Below are 22,457 nucleotides of genomic sequence, written 5' to 3'. Positions count from 1 at the left end.
TCGGAAAATCCGATACGTAAATTATGCTGTTATCTGAGGCCGGTACCGATACTGGATCGGATCTGCCCCATCCCTAGTTGAAATATTGCAATCTCAACAAAGGTGGGTTTAGTGTTTTAAAATGTAACATAGCTTTTGTTGTTGGTTTTACAAAATCCTGATCTGATTTATTTTATATTCCACTAATTTTTTTAACGTCCATTATGTATACGTCTGTATGTAAGTTTATTTAGTTAGACACCAGTCCCTGTAAAATAAAACCAAGCAAACTTCATTTTCTGATTATTCCAGATAATGCTTTTGCTCTAGTTTCCTGTTTGACTGTGAAGCTTACGTGATGCTTCAGAGCAGGTGGACGCGTCATCATCATCATCTGCCTCCTCAGTTTTCCCAGTCTCAGGCTCTTCTTCCTCGGGCTCGGGCTCCACCCACCATCCAGGCATGAGGCAGGCCGAGTCGTAGGAGTTACAGAGCGGTCCGACGATGTGTGTGATGAATGATTCCTGAAGTTTGGCCAGCTGCGGTGCTGCTCGATCCATGAAGGGGCTGACAGGAAGCCCCAGGCTGGACTCCTCATCACCCTGCATACAGCACAAGGTATTAAGGTAATATTGCTGCAGGCAGAACAAAAGCCCAAACATCATTTACAAAACATAGCTTTAAATTATGGCATGAGGACAAAGTGCAGAGGAAAGATTGATTAATCATGTTTTATAGCTTAGATTTTCTGATGATTTGATTGAGTTTTTATTATTATGGATTTATTCCATAAATGTATATAAAATATCTTTCAGAGTGGTCTTGCCAACTGACCTTAAGTGTCATTAAACACGTTAAAATGCTTCACATGGCAGAAGAAACTAATGTAAAATGATTGGATAGTCACTGTATTACTGGATGTCATCTGAATCTATAATTTGATGTAATCTTTTGAGAGTTGAACCAAAATACATGCATGCATAAGAGCGTGAGCTTCATTTGCCCAGTACAGCATCAGACACGAGAGCCCCGAGACAACTTTGTTGTGATTTGGTGCTATATAAATAAACTGAATTAAATTGAATAGTCAACAGATACTGAGCTAAAATTTGTGCAGCATGGTTCACAGTTGTTGAGCTTGTCTCTGCAAGAAGGTTGTTAACTGGCCCCATGGCCTGTCAGTGTGGAGTTTACAGGTGGGTGTTCTCCAGGTACACTGGTTTTCTTGACAGACCCAAAACATGCATGTTAGGTTAATGGATAACTAAATCGTTCATAAGTGTGAGTGAGAGTGTGAATGGTTTTCTCTTTGTGATCCTGTGATGGAGTTATGACCTGCAGGGTGTACCCCCCGCCTCTTGAACAATGATAGTCACCAGCTCTTCACTACCCAGAAAGAAAAAAGTGGGTAAGTAAAATGGATAGTACTAAACTTTAATGTAGTCAAAGCTGAGAGGACTGCTCAACACAAACTTTGAGTGCTAATACATCTTGCATGATCACGTAACATTGCAAGAGATTGCACAATTGTCGTTTACCAGGGTTGACCAAATCACTATAGGTCTGTACCTTCTCATATGACATGAAAGGTGGGTGATAATACTTCAAGAAATACTGAATCTTTATTATGTTCATGACACTGAAGAGCATTTTCAAATTTTAAAACTAAGGGACTTATTTTAGGTTTTGTTAAGTGAAATAAGTTTGAATCAGTACAACCATACAATGCAGGTAAGATTCAATGATCCTTCACACAAGCATGCTTTATTAATCTGTATCCAATTTATTATATAATAGTGCTTTGAGCTGCTCAGGTAATTGTCCTCCATGCACTGATCCCTGGATTAACACATGCAACTGAGGCCTTTATTGCTGTCAGAGACAGTCTTCGCACCTGTTCATAGAACTCATTGACAATGCCCTCTGTCCACTGTAGATGGAGATCCTTGCACTTCAGAGGCCCATTGATGTCAGCCAGCTTAATGCACATCTGGCACACCAGCAACCTGTCGTTCTCATTAGACCAGTCGATACCTGTTGACGGATCATCCCCCACCTGTAGGAACAACATATGTTAGTGTTTACCACCTTTGAAAATATTAATAGACACAATGGGTGACTTATTTATATCAAAGATAAATCCTGTGCAATGAATCTTCTGCGTAAACATTGTTTATTTATGTTAATTTAGGAATGAAAATTAAATCCTCATTTCTATTCATGCTTTATGAGATTCAGATAGGAAAAGCACCGGAAGCGTCAGAGTTGAAAACCTAATGGCTCTTCACGGAAAGATCATTTGCTTCCAGGAAGAACAGTACGGAAAACCATTGCTGTTACTTCCTGCTGCCAACCCAGAGAGCTCAGTGCAGCGTCTCAGTACTCACGCTCACAGTGGAAGAATCTTAAAAATTCTCCCATTCAAAGCCAACATTGTGTCTGCACTTAATTTACTTCTTGAAATACAGCAGGGCGCTTTGTGTTTTGAACTCAAACTGAACCTATTTTGCTCGTACAAACAGAACTGTTCCTAGAAACCCACAGGACAATTTCTCTTGACGAAGTTTTCCGTGAGTGTTTAAAGGGCTACGGTATGGCAACATGATTTCTACAACCAACACGTACCTCAAAGATTAAAATATGCCACAGTATTTTAAAGTCTATACACTTTTATGTTAATAAAGCAAACTGGAATACAGTAAATACATGTTTAGTTGTACTGAAAACGCACGCTGACCAAGAAAGACAATTTTCCCCAGACAATAAAACTCCGTCATCTAGAGATTTCCACATCTAAACTCTTGAATTTCAAAACTTAAACTTTTATGTTTTATTTTCAGAATACCTTGGCATTGAACTCAGCAAGAAAGTCAAAGTGCTTCTTTAGGTCAGTGGCCAGTATGGCCTCGATAACAAGGAAACGAAAACGTTTAAACTCCACATGGTCCAGGTTGACGAGGAAGTTGTACTCCGGGTGGGACATGAAGAGGTTCCAGGCTGAGGCAGCGTGGTGGTTTTCTAGAACTGAGCGGTCATTGTAGAGCACTGCCTGCAGAGAAACAAAGATTATGTACAATGTACCTTTAAATAAATGAGAAAAAGCTTCTTTTTTTTCTCATTGAACCTTTATTTTTACTGGTTAGTTCCCATTGAGCCTCGAGGACTCATTTACAAGACAGACCTCTTTGAAATGAGCAGCTAGTTGTAGGCGTGAGCTACACTTTCATTCAGCTACATTTGTGACAAAAGCAAAGACAGAGAACAGTTTCCAATCAGTGAAAGCATTACTGTTTAATGATAATTAGGAGATAATTGTCTGATTAGTGTCCAGAGGTGAGGATATTTATTGGCTTTAACAGTACAGCTTTGTAGTAAAAGATAAAAAAAAAGTAGGGGGAAATCAATACGTAGATGCTTGATCTACTGATTACACACAAAACCTGATGGTGCAACAACGATTCAGGTGGATAAACTTGTCCCGTTGATTCATATTATTAGAGACAGTACCTGAGGGGCGCTGGTGGCCACGAGGAATGCGTTAGTTCTTCCTGGGTGATCGTAGTCGTGCATAGCAGCTGCAACGTAAAGAGCCATGAGCTCCAGAGCAGGTATGAGGCCCGACAGACAGCCGTATCCATCTTCCGACACACTGTAGGTCTTTGAAACCAGGTAGCCCATGTGACTGTGTGTTATTCCACTGTCAGAGTCTGGCCGTGGGGGAAGCAGAGAAAGATCGGAGGTTCAGGAGCATGGTGGCAGAAACTTCACACATCAAACACACACTGGACTTCTATGGACTAGTGCTTCACTCAGGAGCACAACCACGCTTGGTTGTTTAAATCCACTTAAATGTGGATCAAAGGGATGAGCCTGGTAAGGCATACAAATAGGGGTAAGGGAAGATAGAAGAGAAAAACTCTAATTTGCCAGCAATTTCATGCTGTTCTAGACATCAAATAGTGGTTTGCACATAATTGTAAGTGCCCGAAAGCATAAGGAAGGTAAGAAAAATAAAAAGGCATTAGAAGAGCAGTCATTCCTGCAGGTTGGAAATGAGATGCTCAGTTTTAAAAATCAGAAAAATGTTACTTATAGTAAGTTTTTAATGCCATATAGAACCTAAAGAATTAGTAATATTGTTTTTAAAAAGCACCTTAACTTGACCATACAAACTTTAAATGGATGCCTGATGGATGGTGAGTATACCTGAGTCACTAGCAGAACCATGATCCGTAATGAGGCTGGGCAGACCAGGCACGGGCTGCGTGGTGAGGTACCAGACTGCATGGAGGACATCTGTTGCATGAACCCTGTTGTGATCTGGCTCAGACGAAAAAACAAGATCTCAGGCAGAAAACTCTCCACCAGGGTGCGCTGTTGAGCTACACATGTTACTTTAATAAATTAAGCCAGCATTGAACCTGAAGGGAGAGCATGTTTCCACCTAGTGGCTGCTTTTATTCTCACAGATGTAAACGAGATGACAGCAAACAAAGGAAAAAGACAGTACTGCTCACATGGTATGTCTCTGTAGCCGTTCTCAAGGGCATGGAAGTAGTTCATGAATTCTTTAACAGGGATCTTGAAGGTCTCAAAAAGGCCCGTGTCTTCAAAAAGCCTGTAAGATACCTAAAATAATAATAATCAATTAGCAGAATAATAAAAGACACAACAAAAGTGAGTCCAGTACATTTTAAGTATCAAAATATTATTTTCCAACACCAAAAGGTGAATGCAGACATTAATGGCTTTGCCTGTGTCTGTGTACCTTTTATTAAAATATCAAATGAACCGCTGGATGAATTTTATTAAAAGTTTCAGAAAGTAATCATTGGATGTACAGTACTTTGTACATACAGTATACTACTGATTTACTTTTGGTGTAAGACAAATTCAAGATGGCTGCCACAGCCAACTGATCTTAAAAAAAAACCTCCAACATGTTTTTAACTCCATCAATTTTACAGATGTTGACCTGGTAGTGGCAGAAACTGATCCTCGAGATCTATTCTGAGCGCTAACAGAATGTGCAAGATCTTTCTTTACAATTGTATTTTAACTATCCTCTCTGTGTGGCTGTTTAAATATTTTAGGAATGGGTGGATTTTACAAAAAACATCGAAGTTTGTGCTCAATAATCCAGAAAACTATTTTGAAAACAATTATTTTTACAACTTGTTAACATTTGAAACCAATTCAACTCCAGATGTTGACTACAGTCTACTATAGATTGTGCTAAAACTTGGTGTGGTAGTAGCTGAGAGTTATTCACAACCTATACTTGGTGTGATATCTCGTAAATTTTACATTATAAACATGTTATTTTCATAGTTTGATATAAAAAAAAACTACAACTTTGTGATTTCTCAACAGAAAATAGTAAATGGACTATACTTATATAGAGCCTTTCTATCTGATCGAGATCCTCAAAGCTCTTTACAACAATCTGTGTCCTCATTCACCTCCACACACATTCAGCACTCTATTACATCTATACAAACTACTCTGAATCTGTGGAGAATTATCAGAGCTTTAAATCACATTCATACACAGATTGTACACAAATCAGAGGCAATGAGGGGTTCAGTGTCTTGCCCAGGGACACTTGGACTGCTGGTGGAATTGAACCCCCAACTCTCCCATTGGAGAACAGCTGCTCTAACCACTCACCCACAGCTGCCCCCATACAGACCAGGAAACAAAGAAGACCCAATTTAGATCAGGAGATTTTGATTTATATGTTTTGTTTTGTTATTTTTTGTGGGTTTTTCTTCATAAAAACACCTGATTTAAATGTAAACCATGTGATGAACCAATCAGCTGACATATACAATGCACTTTAGATCATTTTCATCATTTATCATTCCTCCTCTGGCAAACCTCTGAGAATTAAAGAGAATCTTGGCAGGTCACTCTTTAGTGTATTCACATGAATTCATCATTTCAACACGGTCCTACGTCTTTCCTCCCACCTGTGTGCATGACTGTAGGCCATATTCAGACATGTGAGGTGAAAGAAACGCATCCTGGTAATAAACATCTCACCGGCGAATTTCTTCAAAACATCCATCACTTTTCTTTGGATGTTCTTCAGCAAGATTTAATCTACAGCGTATGGAACATAAAAGCTGTTTTCTTAGAAAGTATCGATAGATCTTGATGTCATGACGTGTCCTTAGCTTCAGTACATCATTACAAGAAGAAAACAGAGTTCTGAGATTTCTGGTATTCAACAATAATCTCATGAACATGTTGATGTTCAGAGATGGGCTTGTGTTCTCGAGCCTGTGGTGTTTTGAAAATGTTTCATTTTGACTGTTTCTAAAAAGAAACACTCAAGTCCACTTTAGGTTTCTGTCGTCACTAGGAGTGAAGCACGTTGTTGGTAACACAATCAACAGAAACAAACCAACACGTGCGTGCGCCTTTGTGAAAGGAGGGCGATCATAAAATTGCCTGTCTAAATGTGTGCTTTTGTTTTTGTGTGTGTTAACAAAATGAGTCCTGAACCAACTATTGTGCTTCATCCTGGTGTGGTTGTAGCTGAGAGTCATCCCCAATACATGTTCTCAGCAGAACCAACTCAAGCAAGGCAGGAAATAGTATTTTTTCAAGGAATGTGTTTGTTTTTTAATTGTTGTTGTTTTTGTGTGAGCTTAGTTTTTCGTAACTCAAAGAAACAATAACCTGAATGTGCTTGTTGTTTATTAATCAATGCAAAAAACACAAAGCCATGACCATGTCAGACACAAATGGGATTATTGTTTTTTTGGGGCTGAAATGGTGTAGAGTTAGGGCAGCCAACTTGGTACCAGAAAGTTGCAGGTTTAACTCCACACCATGCCCACATGTCGTGGTGTCCTTGAGCAAGACACCTTATCCCTAACTGCTCCCCAGGCGTTCACAAGGCTGCCCACTGCTCCACCTGGTGTATCTCACGTGTGGTGGGTTAAATGCAGAGAACTAATTTTACCATTGTATGGAAACATACAATGATGACAACATACAGCACTTTATTATTTATTATTATTACTGATTTGTTAACATAAAGTTATCTCTAACTTCTGACATAAAGAGTAAGTTGTACCGTATTTTTCGGACTATAAGGCAAACTTAAAATCCTTTAAAATGTTCTCAAAAATCGACAGAGAGCCTTACGTTTTAATTCTGGTTGTGGTTACTGACCTCAAACTGATTTTATGTTGTTCTTGTGAATGAGTTGAATAAAGTTTGACTTATCGGACTGTTTTGTTTTGCTTAAGGCATCTTATAATCCAGTGCACCTTATGCATGAAAACAGACCCGTTCATGGATCTTGTGCCTTATAATCCAAAAAATACAGTAGTGTTGACACCGGCTGGTTAATAATTTCACCTGACTGAGGATCCTTCCACATTTCCCGTTCGTTTTCTCCATCAAGGTGAAGATCGGGAAGTTCCAATTGTTTAGCTGACTCATCAAAGGCTCCAAGTCCTCCATCATGATTGGCTCTGGTGCCAGAATGGGTTTGTCCTGCACAAGCGACCCACAATAATAACCATTAAAACACAGACGTCCAACATGTTCTAGAAAAACAAAACGATTAGACGTCTTTTTTTTTCTGTTTCATTCATGGATCTTTACTGTAAGAGACTATTTAGTTGTAATTGAAGTCAGTCCGCTGTGGTTTTTACCTCAGGGGGTATCAGTGCATGGAGGATGACACTCTGGGAGGGGGTCTTCCCTGTCACTGAGTTCTGCTCCGAGTGTGCTACATCGCTGCAGTCACTGTGGTTAGCTTCATGGGTGCTGTCGTAGTCGGATGATACCACCACTTGGTCCTCTGCTTAAAAACAAGGTGATAATATAATTTTTCTAAAGGGAGAACCAACTGGCAATCTTCCTAATGTAGGAGCGCCTGTCTGCAGAAAGTTTTCAAATGGACTGAATGGAGGAGCCACTGAAAGTCTTGCATCAAAACCAAAAGCCAGAACAGATTTCAATTTTTGTATTGCTTAAAAAACAGTTGTTTTATTGTGATATTGGAGTAAAGGGATCACCTTTGGATATAGATCAGCATTTTGTGTAAATATTTTACAACTAATATTACTAACTGAGAACAGCAAAGTCACTGCTTAACTCACTGAAGCTTGCTCTTTAGGTTTCAAAATTTATATTTGTAAAAAAAATATGCATAACTGAGACCCTATATTCTGATATGAAGACAATAGCTTTTTGCATTTATTTCTTTAATTCACCATAAACGAAGAGTCTTCGTTTGGGTAGAATAGCCTTTAAGTTATTTTACAATTTATTTTATTTAGATTTTCACCTTCTGATTGTTCCAAAACAAAGTTTTTTTTAATGTTTCAGGGGTTCTACTTATCCCATGCAGCTAGAGGACATTAAAAATGCACACCTAACAATGCTCACGAGCATAAGGCCAAATTTGTAGGCATGTCCATGGCCCCTTCTAACTTCCCCCCTAGCGGTGCCCCTGCCCTCATCTCCTAACTTCTCAAGGATGTCCACTTGTTTTCATCTTGGCTTGTTATAATAATAAATTGTATAATTTCGCTCTAAAAGGACTGGACCCGTTGCTGAAAGACCCCTACTCTAATGTAAAACCATTGTGTTTAAGGTCAGATTGTTTTATTAAGACGTGCGCTGCTTCTCACCAGAGGAACTTGTGTTTCTTGTGTATTTTAACGTAGACTCATCGGTAAGTGCTGCAGCCAGACGGTGAGGACGTTCGGTTTTAATTTAAATTAATTGAAACTTTGCGTCTTTGACAACACATTCAGCTTTGCTGCGTTTTGTATAGAAAACTAAAAGGACAACAGAATTCTGTGTTAAGGAAAGATTTGTTTAAAAAATATATGTTTTTTCTGCAAAAAGGAAATCTTATAACCTTTTGTTTAGGTTGTAATTATGTTTGTCCTTTTTTAAAACATGCACAGCTGTTACACACATTTCTCCCGTCCCCCATGGTGGTTGAGTTAATGGTTAAAAAGGAAACTGTATACCTGATCGTGGTGTTCTGTCTCCCTTGTCGATGGAGCCCTCCCCATGGCTCAGTCTGATGTATGGTCTCCCACAACTGCAAAACAGAGGACTTATAGAGTTATTTAGATAAAATAAAGACATCATCATCACACTTTATTCTACAGTGTGTGTGTACTTAATGTATGTTTTGGTGACCCAAGTCCTACATCATGTTTAGTCCGTTTAGATATGAACATAAAGTATGGAGGGAGGACGGTGAGATAAAGAGTCACGTTTGTTTGTGCCACAGCAGAGAGGAATAAATCTGTTTCTTTAATCTGTCTTTAATAAGGATTCGAGGATTCAAGGAGTTTTTATTGTCATACCAGCTCACATTTTCATGTTTATGGAACAAAATTTGGACTCAGGTCCCAGATCAAGAAGCCTAATAGTTAGCAAATAAATTAATAAATACATAAATAAATACAAAAGAGCACACATATGTATATATTTAAAAATGTAAAATGAAGCTGAATTAGGTGCAGCTCGAGTTCATCAGTCTGACAGCTGCAGGGAAGAAACGGTTCCTGAGCCTGGTGGTCCTGCTCTGAACGCTTGAGGGGAGAGGCTGGAACAGACCGTGTGCAGGATGACATTTATAACTCTTCTAAACGAGCCTTCGAGTCTCAGTGGAGACTAACCTGTAAAAATAAAGGTCTAATAATAATAATAATAAATAAATAATCTACAGATGTTTCTTGAAAAACAACAGAACAGAAACACAACCAAAAACTTTAAGTGATGGTTCTGATCGTTCACAATTAAGTTCCAGGAAAATATTATTTGAACCACACAATTATATGTAAATACCTATAAAATGTAAACATTGTAAAACAGTTATAAAATGTAGTATTTGCAGGAACCATTCAAAAAATTAAGACGAACTTCAGCAATCTGCTTTGGATTAGACCTCACTCAAACCAGTCAATAAATCATCATTCCAGTTAGAATTAAACTCTATTTCTACAAGTACAAGTCATTTTATAAAACAGAAGGGCACTAAATGTTCATAACCTCTCACTAGAGCCACACGTCAACACATCTGAACTACTGTGCCTACCGACAGGGATTACACACCGAGGCACATCTGAAAGATTCACTGGTTTGACTGGTAAGTGAAGCAGCTCACCCTGTTCCACAGACACAGCAACATTCTGAGAAACGGATGAAAATAGTCACGTTTACAGACTCGTTCATAAATCAAACAGTAAATATCTTTATCTTTTCTCACATAAGGAGATGGTTAGCTGTGTGAAAGTGTGGGGAGCCCCCAGATCTGCTGCTCAACAGTTTTACAGATGTCTCCTCTGAGGCCACTGTCAGGCTCTAGATGGTTCCAATTAAAATACTTCTCCCCAAATGCTGTAAAACCTGCCTTCTCGGCAGAGGAAATGCATGCTATTAGCACATGGTGTCACAGGGAGCACAAAGGTCTGTAGTGTGTCTATCTAATTCCGATAAAGTGTCCTGAAACACTTTCGAGCCATACTCACCATAATCGTGCTGGGGTTTCTAACAAAGAGTGTTCTGTTGTGTTTGCGTGGCCAGGTTGGACCTCTGCGTCTAATGCCTAACAGGTGTGGAATATAAAATCGTTTGATAGTTTGGCGGGTGAACAGTTAGAACATTGTTGTTAGGGGGGTCTGGGCAGGCAGCAGCGTTTGGCTTAAAAGGTTTAGCTTTAATGAAAGTTGAAAAACTGGCAAACACTTCGGCTGTTCTGCTAATGCAGCAGAACAACCTTGACTGTACTGACACCGAGCCTGCAGGACAAAATGTAAATAAGGAGGCCGGCAAGTTTTACTTGAAAAGTCTGTCAGTCAAAAATCACACGTCTGCTTTTATCTCAGGAGTATGGTGTAGTTACAGAGGTTAGCACTGGAGTTACAGTAATTTGACTGTCCCAGTGAGGTGTTCACATACATTATGAAAACATATCACACATTCCTGCATGCATATGCTTCTACTCTGACTGCTAGGAATAACATTTGTCTTTTATAAAATAATCACTTGTGTCTAATATTATCTTTGGGAAAAATGGAAAAGCATGAGGGAAAGGCCGCTCTGAAGAAACTGAGGAACTGACAGGTTTGTATTACCGGCATATAAACCCATTAGGATTGGGTTTGTTAAAATTCTTAATCGTATTGCTTGTTTGTGAAAAAAAAAAAAAAAGATTCATATTTACACTTGGTTATACTGATTTTATCCAAAATTACACATTTAAGTTGTTTCAAAGTAAAATAAAATACAATGTTCGTTAAAATTATGTATATACATACGTACAGGTGCATATAAAAAATGTTGAATATTGTGAAAAAGAAGTGAGACTCAAATAGATTCATTTGACAGAGTGAAATATTTCAAACCTTTATTTCTTGTTATTTTCATTATATCTTACAAATAATGAAAAACTACACATCAGTGTCTCATAAAATGAAAATATTGTGCAGAGGATCAATATTGTGACCTCCTGGTGTCACAGCCTGATCAGCTGATCATCTCCTGGACATGAGCTATAAATGTCTCATTCCTCAAGTCCAGCCACTCCTGAACCACAGGAACATCAGAAGCATCTTACCTGCTGAGGAGACAAAGAACTGGACTGTCTCTCAGTGGTCCAACGTCCTCTTTTCAGGTTCAAGTAAAGTTTCATGTCATTTATAAATCCAGGTCCCAGAGTCTGGAGGAAGAGGAGAGGTCCAGGATCCATGTTAGTGAAGTCCAGAGTGAAGTTTCCACAGTCAGTGATGGTTTGGGTCCATGTCCTCTGCTGGTTCTGGTCCACCAGGTTTTCTGAAGTCCAGTCCTCGCAGCATCTAGCAGGACATTTTAGAGACTTCATGCTTCTTTCTGCTGACGAGCTTCATGGAGATGCTGGTTTCATTTTCCAGCAGGTCTCATCTCCTGCCCACACTGACAAAGGTACCAACATCTGGCTGAGGAATACTCTCTTTTTCTGAGACACAGGATTTAGTATTTTCATTATTTGTAATCATCAACATTTCAAGAAATAAAGGCTTGAAATATTTCACGCTATGTTTAATGAATCTATATATGATTTTCACTTTTTGAAATGAATGACTAAAATAAACTTTTTGACTATATTCTATTTTTAAGATGTACCTGAACATGTTGCCAGTTTTATTACGTCTTGTTGTTTTAGTTGAATAAGTTTTCACTCATTCAACAAATCAGACTCAAACAATAAAGTGTTTGTTTTATCTAACAATGTCTGGTATTGTTTTCTTTGTTTGTTTTTTTTAAATGCTAAATTTGTACGATGTAATTCAAATAAATCTGACAGTTTTGTTTGGTACTCTCTTTGTATTTCAGAAAATTATCATTTAGTACAGAGCTCCGTCTGACAGACTATGTGTAGTCCTCAACCCGTGTTTTCTTCAGTGATTCTTGTTTTCAGCTCCATCCCCACCTGTTCATTATCAACACACCTGCTCTGTTCAGCAGTCACCTTCCCTTGGTCTGTTCAACTATCTGATCACTTTAATGTAGGCTGGAGAAAAACCCATGCATGCACAGAGAGAACATGAAAAGTCCATACAGAAGGCAGACAGCCCCCAGAAACCATCATCACCAGCAAACTGGTTGCTCCACTGCCAGCGCGTACTGCTTAGTGGGGAAAACAGTTTGTGACTTCTCAGACTGATGAAGCCCTTCGGATGGAGGGCGAAACGTCTCTCAATAACAAAACTAACTGTCCAGATGACCTGACTGAACGTAGTTGGATCCTTACAGAAAGGTCCCTGACTGGGATTCAATGCAGAAACCTTCTCGCTGAGGCAGCAGCTCTTCCATCTGTGCCCCCCATGCTGCCCCTTTCTGCGTCTTATTCAGAGAAAATATTTCCAAGTTGAATATGACAATAAAAAAGGAGAAGAAGAAAAGAACTTTGGGAACGGTAAGCAAACTTGGTAAGTAAAATTTAAAATTAAAACACAAACTAAACTTTTTGTCTCAAGTCTGCAGTATTTTTTTTGTGTCTTCTAATAAATATAAAAAAATGGTTTCCATTTATTTATTTACAGGAAGTGAGTGTAAAGTTCCAACCAAAACACAGCTAATTAAAAAACAACTTGGGTAAAGATATAAGTTTTTAGTTTCCTAATCAATTTGATTTATTACTTTTTTTGTTCTTCTTTCAACTCCTGGTACTCCCTTCTTCTGGGGTCGCCGCAGCAAATAACTCGCATGAAGACTTGACGTTTGTTTTTACGCCGGATGTTCTTCCTGACTCAACCACAGACACCGAGCTGCCACAGCCCTCTGTGTGGAGCAGACAGCTGCCAGCTAGGGCACCCGGGGGAGCAGATGGTGGGGGCTGAGGGCCTTGCTCAAGGGTCCAGAGTGGGACAAATGAGGGTGGAGGCAGGTGTGGCACCTTTCCCACCCACATTTTGATGTTGTCGGTCTAGGAAATCGAACCGGCGACCTTCCCATCACAGTTTTGCCTTCTCTAACCTCTAGGCCCCCACTCCTCCTTTATTTAATTAAAAAAAAAAAGACATTTATTATTTAAGCAAAGTGATGACTTCTCAGCCAGCAGAACTCTGCCAACCATCAAACTGAAAACTGATCTGGAGTTTCTAAAAGTGGAGACAGAAACATGTTAAATAAAACAGAAAATAATAAAGAGATTTAAAAAAATAAAAACTTTTGTCACCATCAACCAGTCTGTGAAACGTCTTTTCAACACACATTTGGAAAACTGTGCAAAAAATGTACGTGCCGATTAAACAAAGAAATCTTAAATCTTTCCTGCAGCATACAAACGCTACAGCAGAGTGAAACAGTAACGTTTTATTGTTCCTACTTAAGAAATATTTGTGGGGACTGAAATAACTGCTTCATTTAATGTAAATGACTAAAGGTTGTTTTGTTTGCTTTTTTTAAAACCAATTTTCGGTCAAGGCTCGTTTCTAAAATCTAGACGCAACCTCTGCTGCAGACTCCCTCCAGTTGCTCCAGCTGGCCTCTGCGTGCTCCTTTCTCTGCTGTTTTTACTCCCAGATTTTTTAGCCTCAGCCTCTTCGCAGCAGGTTGATAGATTATCTTTGGTTCAGAGCCCAAACGGACATTGTCCAAGCCACGATAAACACAGCAGTTATTATTCCTGCTTCCAGTAATCTACTGACTCTTGAGCCAGATGACGTGACGAAGATAGCACAGCGGCCCAGAGAGCAGCAAAATGGAGGGTACCAATTGTGCCCTTTTAACAAGCTCTGTCTGATAACGAGCCGATACTGTAGCTTTGAAGCTTGTGTTGGTCTTTCTTGACGCTGTGCGTCATCGAAGGCTGACATGATGGAAAAAGAGTGGAGGCAAAGAGGAGCCTAATGTCCTAATTAAGATGGCAGAGATTTGATGAAGGAGTAGAAAAGAGCTGAAGCCATGTGTTCGTTTCTCTCAGACTTCATTACGTTCACTCTTTTCCATCTGTCTCTAAGAGAGCACGAGGACAGATTAACACTGTTTGTTTGATCTTTAAATAAGTTTATGTATTACTGATTTCTTGGACAGACACAATGAAATGCATCGCCAGATTCTCAGTTCTACTCCTGAGGCTTGTTTTGTCAAAGTTCATAAAGGAAAGTGTGTTTGCAGGTTGCTGATTGTGACCATCAGAGGAATAATTTATGCAACAAGTTGTTTATATATTGAACTGTAACTTTCATGTAAAGTAATAGTTAAGCAGGTTTAAAACGTGTCCTGATGCATGCTCAATAGTCCAGGTAGAGAAATCTAACAAGGTCAAGTCAGGTCCTCTGGACGGATTCTTCTTTGTTGAACTGTTTAGTCTTTTATCCAAATGACTTCTTCAGTCTGAAAATCCTGAAAGAAACTCAGCCTTATAAATAGCTCCTTGTCATCATGGACCAACCAGTTTGCTGCTGACAACTAGTTGTTCACATGCAAAAGGAGGACTTTTTAAATTATTTAAAAAGTGTTTGTTTGAAGTTTATAAACAACAAATACAGTAGTCCATCGTTTATCGCGGGGGATCTGTACCCTGAAGCCACGCAATAAGTGAAAAACTGTGAAGTAGGAAAAGTACTTATACAGTAGTCCCTTGCTACTTGGCAGTTCATTTATAGTGGACTTGCTCTATCGTAGTTTTTCAAAATAAGATTGGATATGGCACACAATTGGCTGTTTGATGGATGAGCCGCGGGCAGCACGGTGGTGCAACTGGTAGAGCTGCTGCCTCTCAGCAAGCAGGTCCTTGGTTCAAACCCCGGTCCAGGGGCCTTTCTGGGTGGAGTTTGCATGTTCTCTCCGTGCATGCGTGGGTTTTCTCTGGGTACTCCGGTTTCCTCCCACAGACCAAAAACATGCATGTTAGGCTGATTGGTGACTCTAAAAAGTCTCTAGGTGTGAGTGAGAGAGTGAATGGTTGTTTGTCTCGTTTGTCTATACGTGTCCCTGTGATGGACTTGCGACCCGTCCAGGGTGTACCCCGCCCCTCGCACAGTGATTGCTGGACATGGGCACCAGCGACCCCCGTGACCCAAAATGGAATAAGCGGGTAAAGAAAATGGATGGATGGATGAGCCGCATGACCGGCATGGGATTTTTATTTAAAATAAATTATTTTAAATTATTTTGCACCTGCTGCACATTTGTGCAGCCCAGAGCTGCAGGAAAGGCTTCGTCCTGCAGCTGAACAGCTGATCAGCTGTTCTCCACGAAGAGCGGAAATGTGGGCGTGGCCAAGAACGCTTACAGGTGACTGAGAGCAGCAGAGGCAGAGAGCCGACATCATGAGATGCTGTGCTCTTTTAGAGCGTTTAGAGTTTAGAAACAGTGTTTAGAATACTGCAAGAGTGTGGGAAGGGTTTAAAATGCCTTTACACACACACACACACACACACACACACACATATAAATATATATATATATACATATGTGTGTGTGTGTGTGTGTGTGTGTGTGTGTACACTCTTGCAATATTCTAACCTTGTATGGAGCCGTCAGCTGCCTTGTGTGAAAAACAATATTCTCCATGGTCTTCTGTCTCATCTTCTGCTCATGCTAAGTCCATTTTTGAAAAATGACAAAATATAACCCCTAAAACTGCTAAAACTTGAGGCCACTTCGTTTTTATTTTTATTTACAGAAGAAGAAGAAGACGTGTCTTCAGAGGTTTTTGTGTCGTTTCTTTCAGTAGTTCTTGGTGCAGCGCCCCCTCAGGCGAGCGGGGGAACAGGTTGGCACTGCACAGTGCAGTGTGAATGCAAACGCACCAGCTCAAATGTAACAAAAGCTCATGAATATTGGTCCCGAACTGAACTGAGTCTACCGGATTATCAGGTGTGAAAACGACCTAAAAGAGCACAGTGTCTCATGATTTTCCTCTCTCTGCCTCTGCTGCTCTCTGCCGTCTGCCAGCGCTCTCGGCCACGCCCACTTCTCCTCTACAGAGCAGAGATCCGACATGCTGCAGGAGGGAGCTTCTCCTTCAGCTGTGGGCTGCACACAGGTGCAGCAGGTGCTAAATGATTTAAAATAATTCATTCTAAATAAAAATTCCATGCCGATCATGCGGCTCATCCATCAGTCAGCCAACTGTGTGTCATGTCCAATTTTATTTTGAAAAACCGCGATAGAGCGAGTCCGTGAAAAACGCATCACCAAGTAAGGAGAGACACTGTATTTCATTTCTTGAAGACGTGTAGATTCTCAGTCATCCAGGACATGGTAAATAAAAAAATAATAAAAAATAAAAAATAAAAAACAACAGAACTTCTATTCTGTGGCTGAAGACGTTCTTCTTCCTATCTCGGAGGCTTTATCAATTTAAGAAGGTGTGAGTGGAAGGGACAGGGAATCACACTTAATGCTGCACTGAAGGCTTTAGAAAGTTGAAATCTGAGACCTCTTCTGTTTAAACTTGTTTTTTTTTTCTAGTTTGACATAAAACTTTTTCTTCCCAATCATGAGCCCAAGCCTGAATCCCAGTCAATTCCACACTAAATCACACCTTCATGTATGCAACCAAAGCGAGACAAAAACTGTACCGACCCTGGAATGTGAGGGGCGTTTAGTTTTAATCTAAGTTTCTTGTGAATAGGTACCTAACAAAGCCTTGCATGCAGTTATACAAAGCTTGGAAGTCCACAGGCTCCAGACATTCTTTAAAATGATAAAGCCTCTTATTGGAGGTGAAATGTCTTCAGTCATGGAATAAAGTTCAGTTGTATTTTTTATTTTTACTTTTTTTCTGTTTGAAATTTTTTATTTGTTTTATTTCTGATTGAAACAATGAGCTAATGGTTACTCTGACTGAGGTCAAAACCAAAATGACTTGTTGCCGTCCTAAACTCCTCAGACCATAAACGTTTCACAGTAATTCATAAGATGTGATTTTATAAACCATTACATTGCTATCAATTTTGCTGGACATGAGAGCTCAGCTTGAAGTGTCTCAGTTAGCTGCTTCTGCTGTTATTTGTACTTGCAAGTAACTACACAATTAATGTATTTTAAAGCAAATGTGTAAGATATTAATGATTCAGAACCTTTCATCAAAAACTCACATAAAAAGTTCTGAACAATCACTTTAGCTTTATACACTCTAATCTTCTTACATTTAAGGCATTGGTTAAGGAGCAACAAAAAGAAAAATCAAAGTTTAACTTAAGTGGTGCACAAAGGGAAATACTGTAAACTGCACCAAGAGGTGGGTGTGTCCGTTGCAGGGGTTATGGTATTTACATCAACCTAAGCAGATAGGGCCGACTGAACAGCTGGATGCTTCGAGTCACAGAGTCAGCTCACGTATCATGCTGCCAATGAACAAACAGATGTTGACTGGACTGCCTGAGACACGTCAGCATTAGACCACGCTGTTGTCATTATCGTTTTAAAAATCTTAAAAATAGGTCCAGTCGCTCCTCGAGTTTGAGTTATTGCAAATGGTGAATCGGGTTTTTGTGGAAATTTCTCAAACAACCAGTGACTCCACCTCCTGACCAATCAGTGACCAACAGTGTTCTGATGTCACGTTTTAGGACCAGTTCAGCACGGTTGGAACCCCAGAGATAAAGGGACTGAAAAAGGGACTGGTTCCACGAACCATTGCTAGTGGAAAAGCCTTGGAACCGTGCCGAGTTGAGATTTATTTTCTGCACCAATGACACAGTTATCTATCAAAGATAAAATCTAAACAGAAGTCCTCCCAGTGTCAGCCATTACTGATAGAGGTCCGATTGAATATCAGACTCAGGGATGGTGAAAAATGCTTAGATTCTAACAATTCATTGCTGCACCTCAGTGTGAAAACTACTAACGCTAGTGAGACGAATCTGGCGGATGACACGCTGCGGCTCTGATGAATGGAAATTACTGTCAGCAACAAACTGGTTGATCCACTATGAGAAGGTGCTATTTATAAGACCGAGTTTACAGCATATCCTCAGACTGACAAAGTCTTTTTGATTAAAGATGAAATGTTTAAACAAGTTGTTTTTGTTTGTTTTTGAATCAGTCCAGAGAACCTGAACTTTATTAAGCTACTGCTAAAGGTACGGAGATGTTCATTGCTGATGTTGCACCTTATGGAAAAATCAAATGTATAAGATCAGATAATGGAAATGAGTTTACATCTAATGAGTGTCAGTCGTTGCTCAGTACAAATGTCATTAGACATGAAACCTCAGCCCTCTATTCTCCTCATCCCATTGGGACAACTGAAAGAACCTGGAGAACTGTGTTTGAAATGACAAGATGTATGCTAGTTGAGAGTAAACTGTCTACAGAGTTATGGGCATATGCAGTTCAGACTGCTGCTGTTATTTGTAATAGATGTTACAACAGATGTGGAGCAGACTACATATTACACGTTAACTGGAAAGAAGACTGATCTCTCAAAAATAAACATTTTGGGGTCCAAATGTTGAGCGTACACATGACAAGAAAAAGTTACATTAATGTTGCGAAAAGGGAATTTTTGCTAGTTATGACAAAAATAGCCCTGCATATGTTGTGTTCTATCCAAATATAGGCAAAGTAGTTAAGAGTAGGCTGGTAGCGTTCATTATAAAAAGAACTAATGAATGTGACACTCAGACTGACGAAGAAATGAACGAGTGCATGTTGCTCAGGCAGAGAGCTGAAACTCAGCTACAAAGACCAGATTTGATAAAAGTAATTTCTCAGCAGATAAAGACTGAACTTGTGACACGGATGCCAACTTAGGTCAAAGTGAAAGAAACCACAGTGCACATCATCCTAAGAGAGAAAGGAGACCCTCTGAGTATTACAAAGATCATGATCAAATGTGATGATGACCAAGAACTGATGAATATTGACTTTTGCTACAGAGTTGCATGTGATGTACCTAAGACACTGAAGGCGGCTATGATCTCACCAAAGCCACAATTGTGGGTTAAAGCTATGAAAGACAAAATGGACTTTTTGATAATGAATAATATGTTTTACCCTAACAACGTCTGAGGGCAAATAAGCCGTGGGTGGGTAGATGGGTATATACTGTCAAAGAAAACACTGTTGAAACAACCTACAAGGTTAGATATGCAGCAAATGGCTATAGTTAATTTGCTGGTATTGATTACACCGAGACTTGCCCTCCTCTGACTTCTGATATATCTGTACATATTCTAATGCAGCTTGCAACTCAATATGTCTTAGAATTAAACCAAATGGATGGCAGACAGCATTTCTACACATCCCAATTGAAGGTGAAGGATTTATGGAATAACCTGAAGGATTTGAGTTGGTATCAAAGACAAGAGAGAAATGAGTTTGTAAGCTTAATAGATCTGAAACAATCAGAATGAAACTGGAATAAAATGACACCTGGTTTTCTAATTGATATGGTTTTGTGCAGAACTCAGATGACTATTGTTTTTACAGTAAACACAATGAAAATGAGCGGGTAATATTGATCATTTTGGGTTGATGACCTTATTATTGCAGCAAATGATGATCAACTACTCAAAAGTGTGAAGGAAATGTTGGCAGCTAAATTCAGAATTAAATGTCTTAGGCATGGATTTCAAACAAAACAGGGATGAAGTAAAATGATAATCATAAAAATCTTGGATAGATTTGGCATGACTAACTGCAAGCCAAGCATCCCATGCACCGCATGTAAAAACAAAATTAAAGTTGACAATGAAGTCTGCTTATCCTAGGATGGTAAGTGGACTGGGGCAGAGATGGGATAGAGGTCAGCCAACTCGGGAGCCGAAAGTCCCAAGTTTGATCCCCAGCCATTCCCACATGTCGTGGTGTCGCTGAGCAAGACATCCAATCCCTAATTGCTCCCTGGGCGCTTACATAGCTGCCCACTGCTCCACCTGGATACCATACCATTTTATTTATAGAGCACTTAAAACAGCTACAAGGCCAACCAAAGTGCTGTACAGACAGAACAACAGACAACACACGAAGCAATATACAAAATGAAGTAGATCAAAAATATAGACATAAAAACAATGCAGATAATAAACATGACGACAAACCAGTGTGGAGCGTACAAGTTCAAAACACAGATCATCTGGTGTTGAAAGCTACTGAATAGTAGTGAGTTTTTAAACGGGACTTGAAAACTGAGAGGGAGGGGGCCAGTCTGACAAGCAGAGGTAACTCGTTCCAAAGTCTTGGTCCTGCTACAGAGAAGGCCCTGTCACCTCTGCGCTTAAGACGAGTTCCTGGAACTGTGAGGAGCAACTGGTCCGCTGACCTCAGGGAACGTGGTGGGACATACGGTTGAAGCAGATCAGAGGGATTGGGGGTGGGGGTGGGGGGGCTGTTCAGCGATTTGTAGACATACAGGAGTATTTTGAACTGGATTAGAAGGTGAACCGGTAGCCAGTGCAGTGATGCCATAACTGGTGTAATGTGCTCTCTTTTGACTGTACTGGTTAAAAATCAGGCTGCTGCATTCTGGACCAGTTGTAGTCGTGCAGTGGAGGTCTGACTGATACCAAACAGGAGCGAATTGCAGTAATCAAGCCTAGATGTAATGAATGCATGTATTACTGTCTCCAGGTTATTTTTAGACAATATGGGCTTCAGTTTAGACAGCAGCCTCAGTTGGAAGAAACATGATTTAACAATCATGTTTACATGCCCTAACAAATACCTAAAAGATATTGTGAAGTGGTTGCCAGTTTGATCTCTGAAATGAAAAGTACTAGACCAGACTTGAGTTTTATTTTCAGCAAGTTGTCACACTTGTCTGAACCAAAACAACAACATTGGGCAGTGGTGAAGCATGTGTTGAGATATCTGAAGAGCACTGTAAGCCAGTAATTGTGTTACAAGAAAGATGAAGTAAATCTTAAACTTGAGGCACATTGTGACGCAGACTGGCCAGGAGACCAGAACGACAGACGAAGTGTGACTGGTTACTGTTTTAGTCTATCTTAGACTGGACCCATTATTTCCTGGAAACATCAAAGACATCCCACAGTTGATTTATCCACATTTGTAGCAGAATATATTGCTTTGGCTACTGCATCACAAAAAGTCTTTATCTTGTGCACTTATTGAATGGAATGGACTGTGGATGAGAATATGCACCAGTGACTATTTATGAGGACAGCCAGGGTGCGACTGCTCTTTCTAAAAATCCTGTTTGTCACCAAAGATGCAAACACATTGGCATCACAGTCATTCAACCTTTATTTAGACAGGTTCATCCCATTGAGCCTCGAGGACTCATTTACAAAAGAGACCTGAATTGACAACATTGACACAGTGACGTCATGTGCGCCGCAGTATAGTAGCACTGACGGGAGCTCCACTTCGACTCGCTCTTTTTTTTATTCCTGTTGTTTTTGTTTTAACTTTTTTTGCGCTTACACTGCACATCCACGCTACAGGTGTGACCGCGATACACTTTTGGAGTTTTCTGTGTTGCTGCCTTGCCATTCTGTTATCGTGGTTCAGTTCTTCCAGCTTTGGGCTCAGGGTCCAGGCTGTCATGGCGGCCATCTCCAAGATCCTGCATCTGCCTGCACAGACCATCGTCTATGGAACAGTTAGATTCCATGAGGGAAAGCTTGGATGTTCTGCGTCTGTCAGACCCACTTCTGAAGGGCAGTCATCGTCCGTTGCCGCGGTCGTTATTATCATCATGCTGCTAACGGGAATGTGCTCCTAACAATACAATGTGGCTAACAGTACCATGCTACTAAAAGAAGCTCACTGCTAACAGTACCATGTGTTACGGTTTAACAAAATGGTACTCAAATTCAGACAAGGCTGAGAGGGATGACAGACACAGATAATAGTTTAAGTGATTTTATTTACAGTGCAGGAAAAGGGGGTTCGGGGTTCCTGGAAGGCAAAGTGCAGAGTATTAGCAGGGAGGCTTGGACGAGACTGATATTCAGAATTGAAGTTGAGTTCTTTTTCTTTCTTACAGGGTGACGACGAGGAGGCAGACTCAAGGAGGAGGAAGTCCA

General features: G+C 40.0%; 1 protein-coding gene across 1 annotated transcript in view; it reads right to left on the bottom strand.

The window, feature by feature from the left end:
- Positions 1-334: 334 nt before the first annotated feature.
- LOC119415815 (cGMP-inhibited 3',5'-cyclic phosphodiesterase A) overlaps positions 335-22,457 on the bottom strand; it is a gene marked incomplete at its 3' end in the record, with an annotated part of 137,791 nt that continues 115,668 nt past the window's right edge. The window contains 9 exon segments of the mRNA XM_037682988.1: positions 335-581; positions 1,874-2,035; positions 2,825-3,028; positions 3,487-3,686; positions 4,186-4,299; positions 4,497-4,608; positions 7,354-7,491; positions 7,653-7,804; positions 8,985-9,058. Coding sequence (XP_037538916.1) covers positions 335-581; positions 1,874-2,035; positions 2,825-3,028; positions 3,487-3,686; positions 4,186-4,299; positions 4,497-4,608; positions 7,354-7,491; positions 7,653-7,804; positions 8,985-9,058 — 1,403 coding nt within the window.

Source organism: Nematolebias whitei, chromosome 10 (genome assembly GCF_014905685.2).
Source record: "Nematolebias whitei isolate Nwh7 chromosome 10, NemWhi1, whole genome shotgun sequence".
NCBI lineage: Eukaryota > Metazoa > Chordata > Actinopteri > Cyprinodontiformes > Rivulidae > Nematolebias > Nematolebias whitei.
This window is presented reverse-complemented; position numbering and strand designations above follow the sequence as displayed.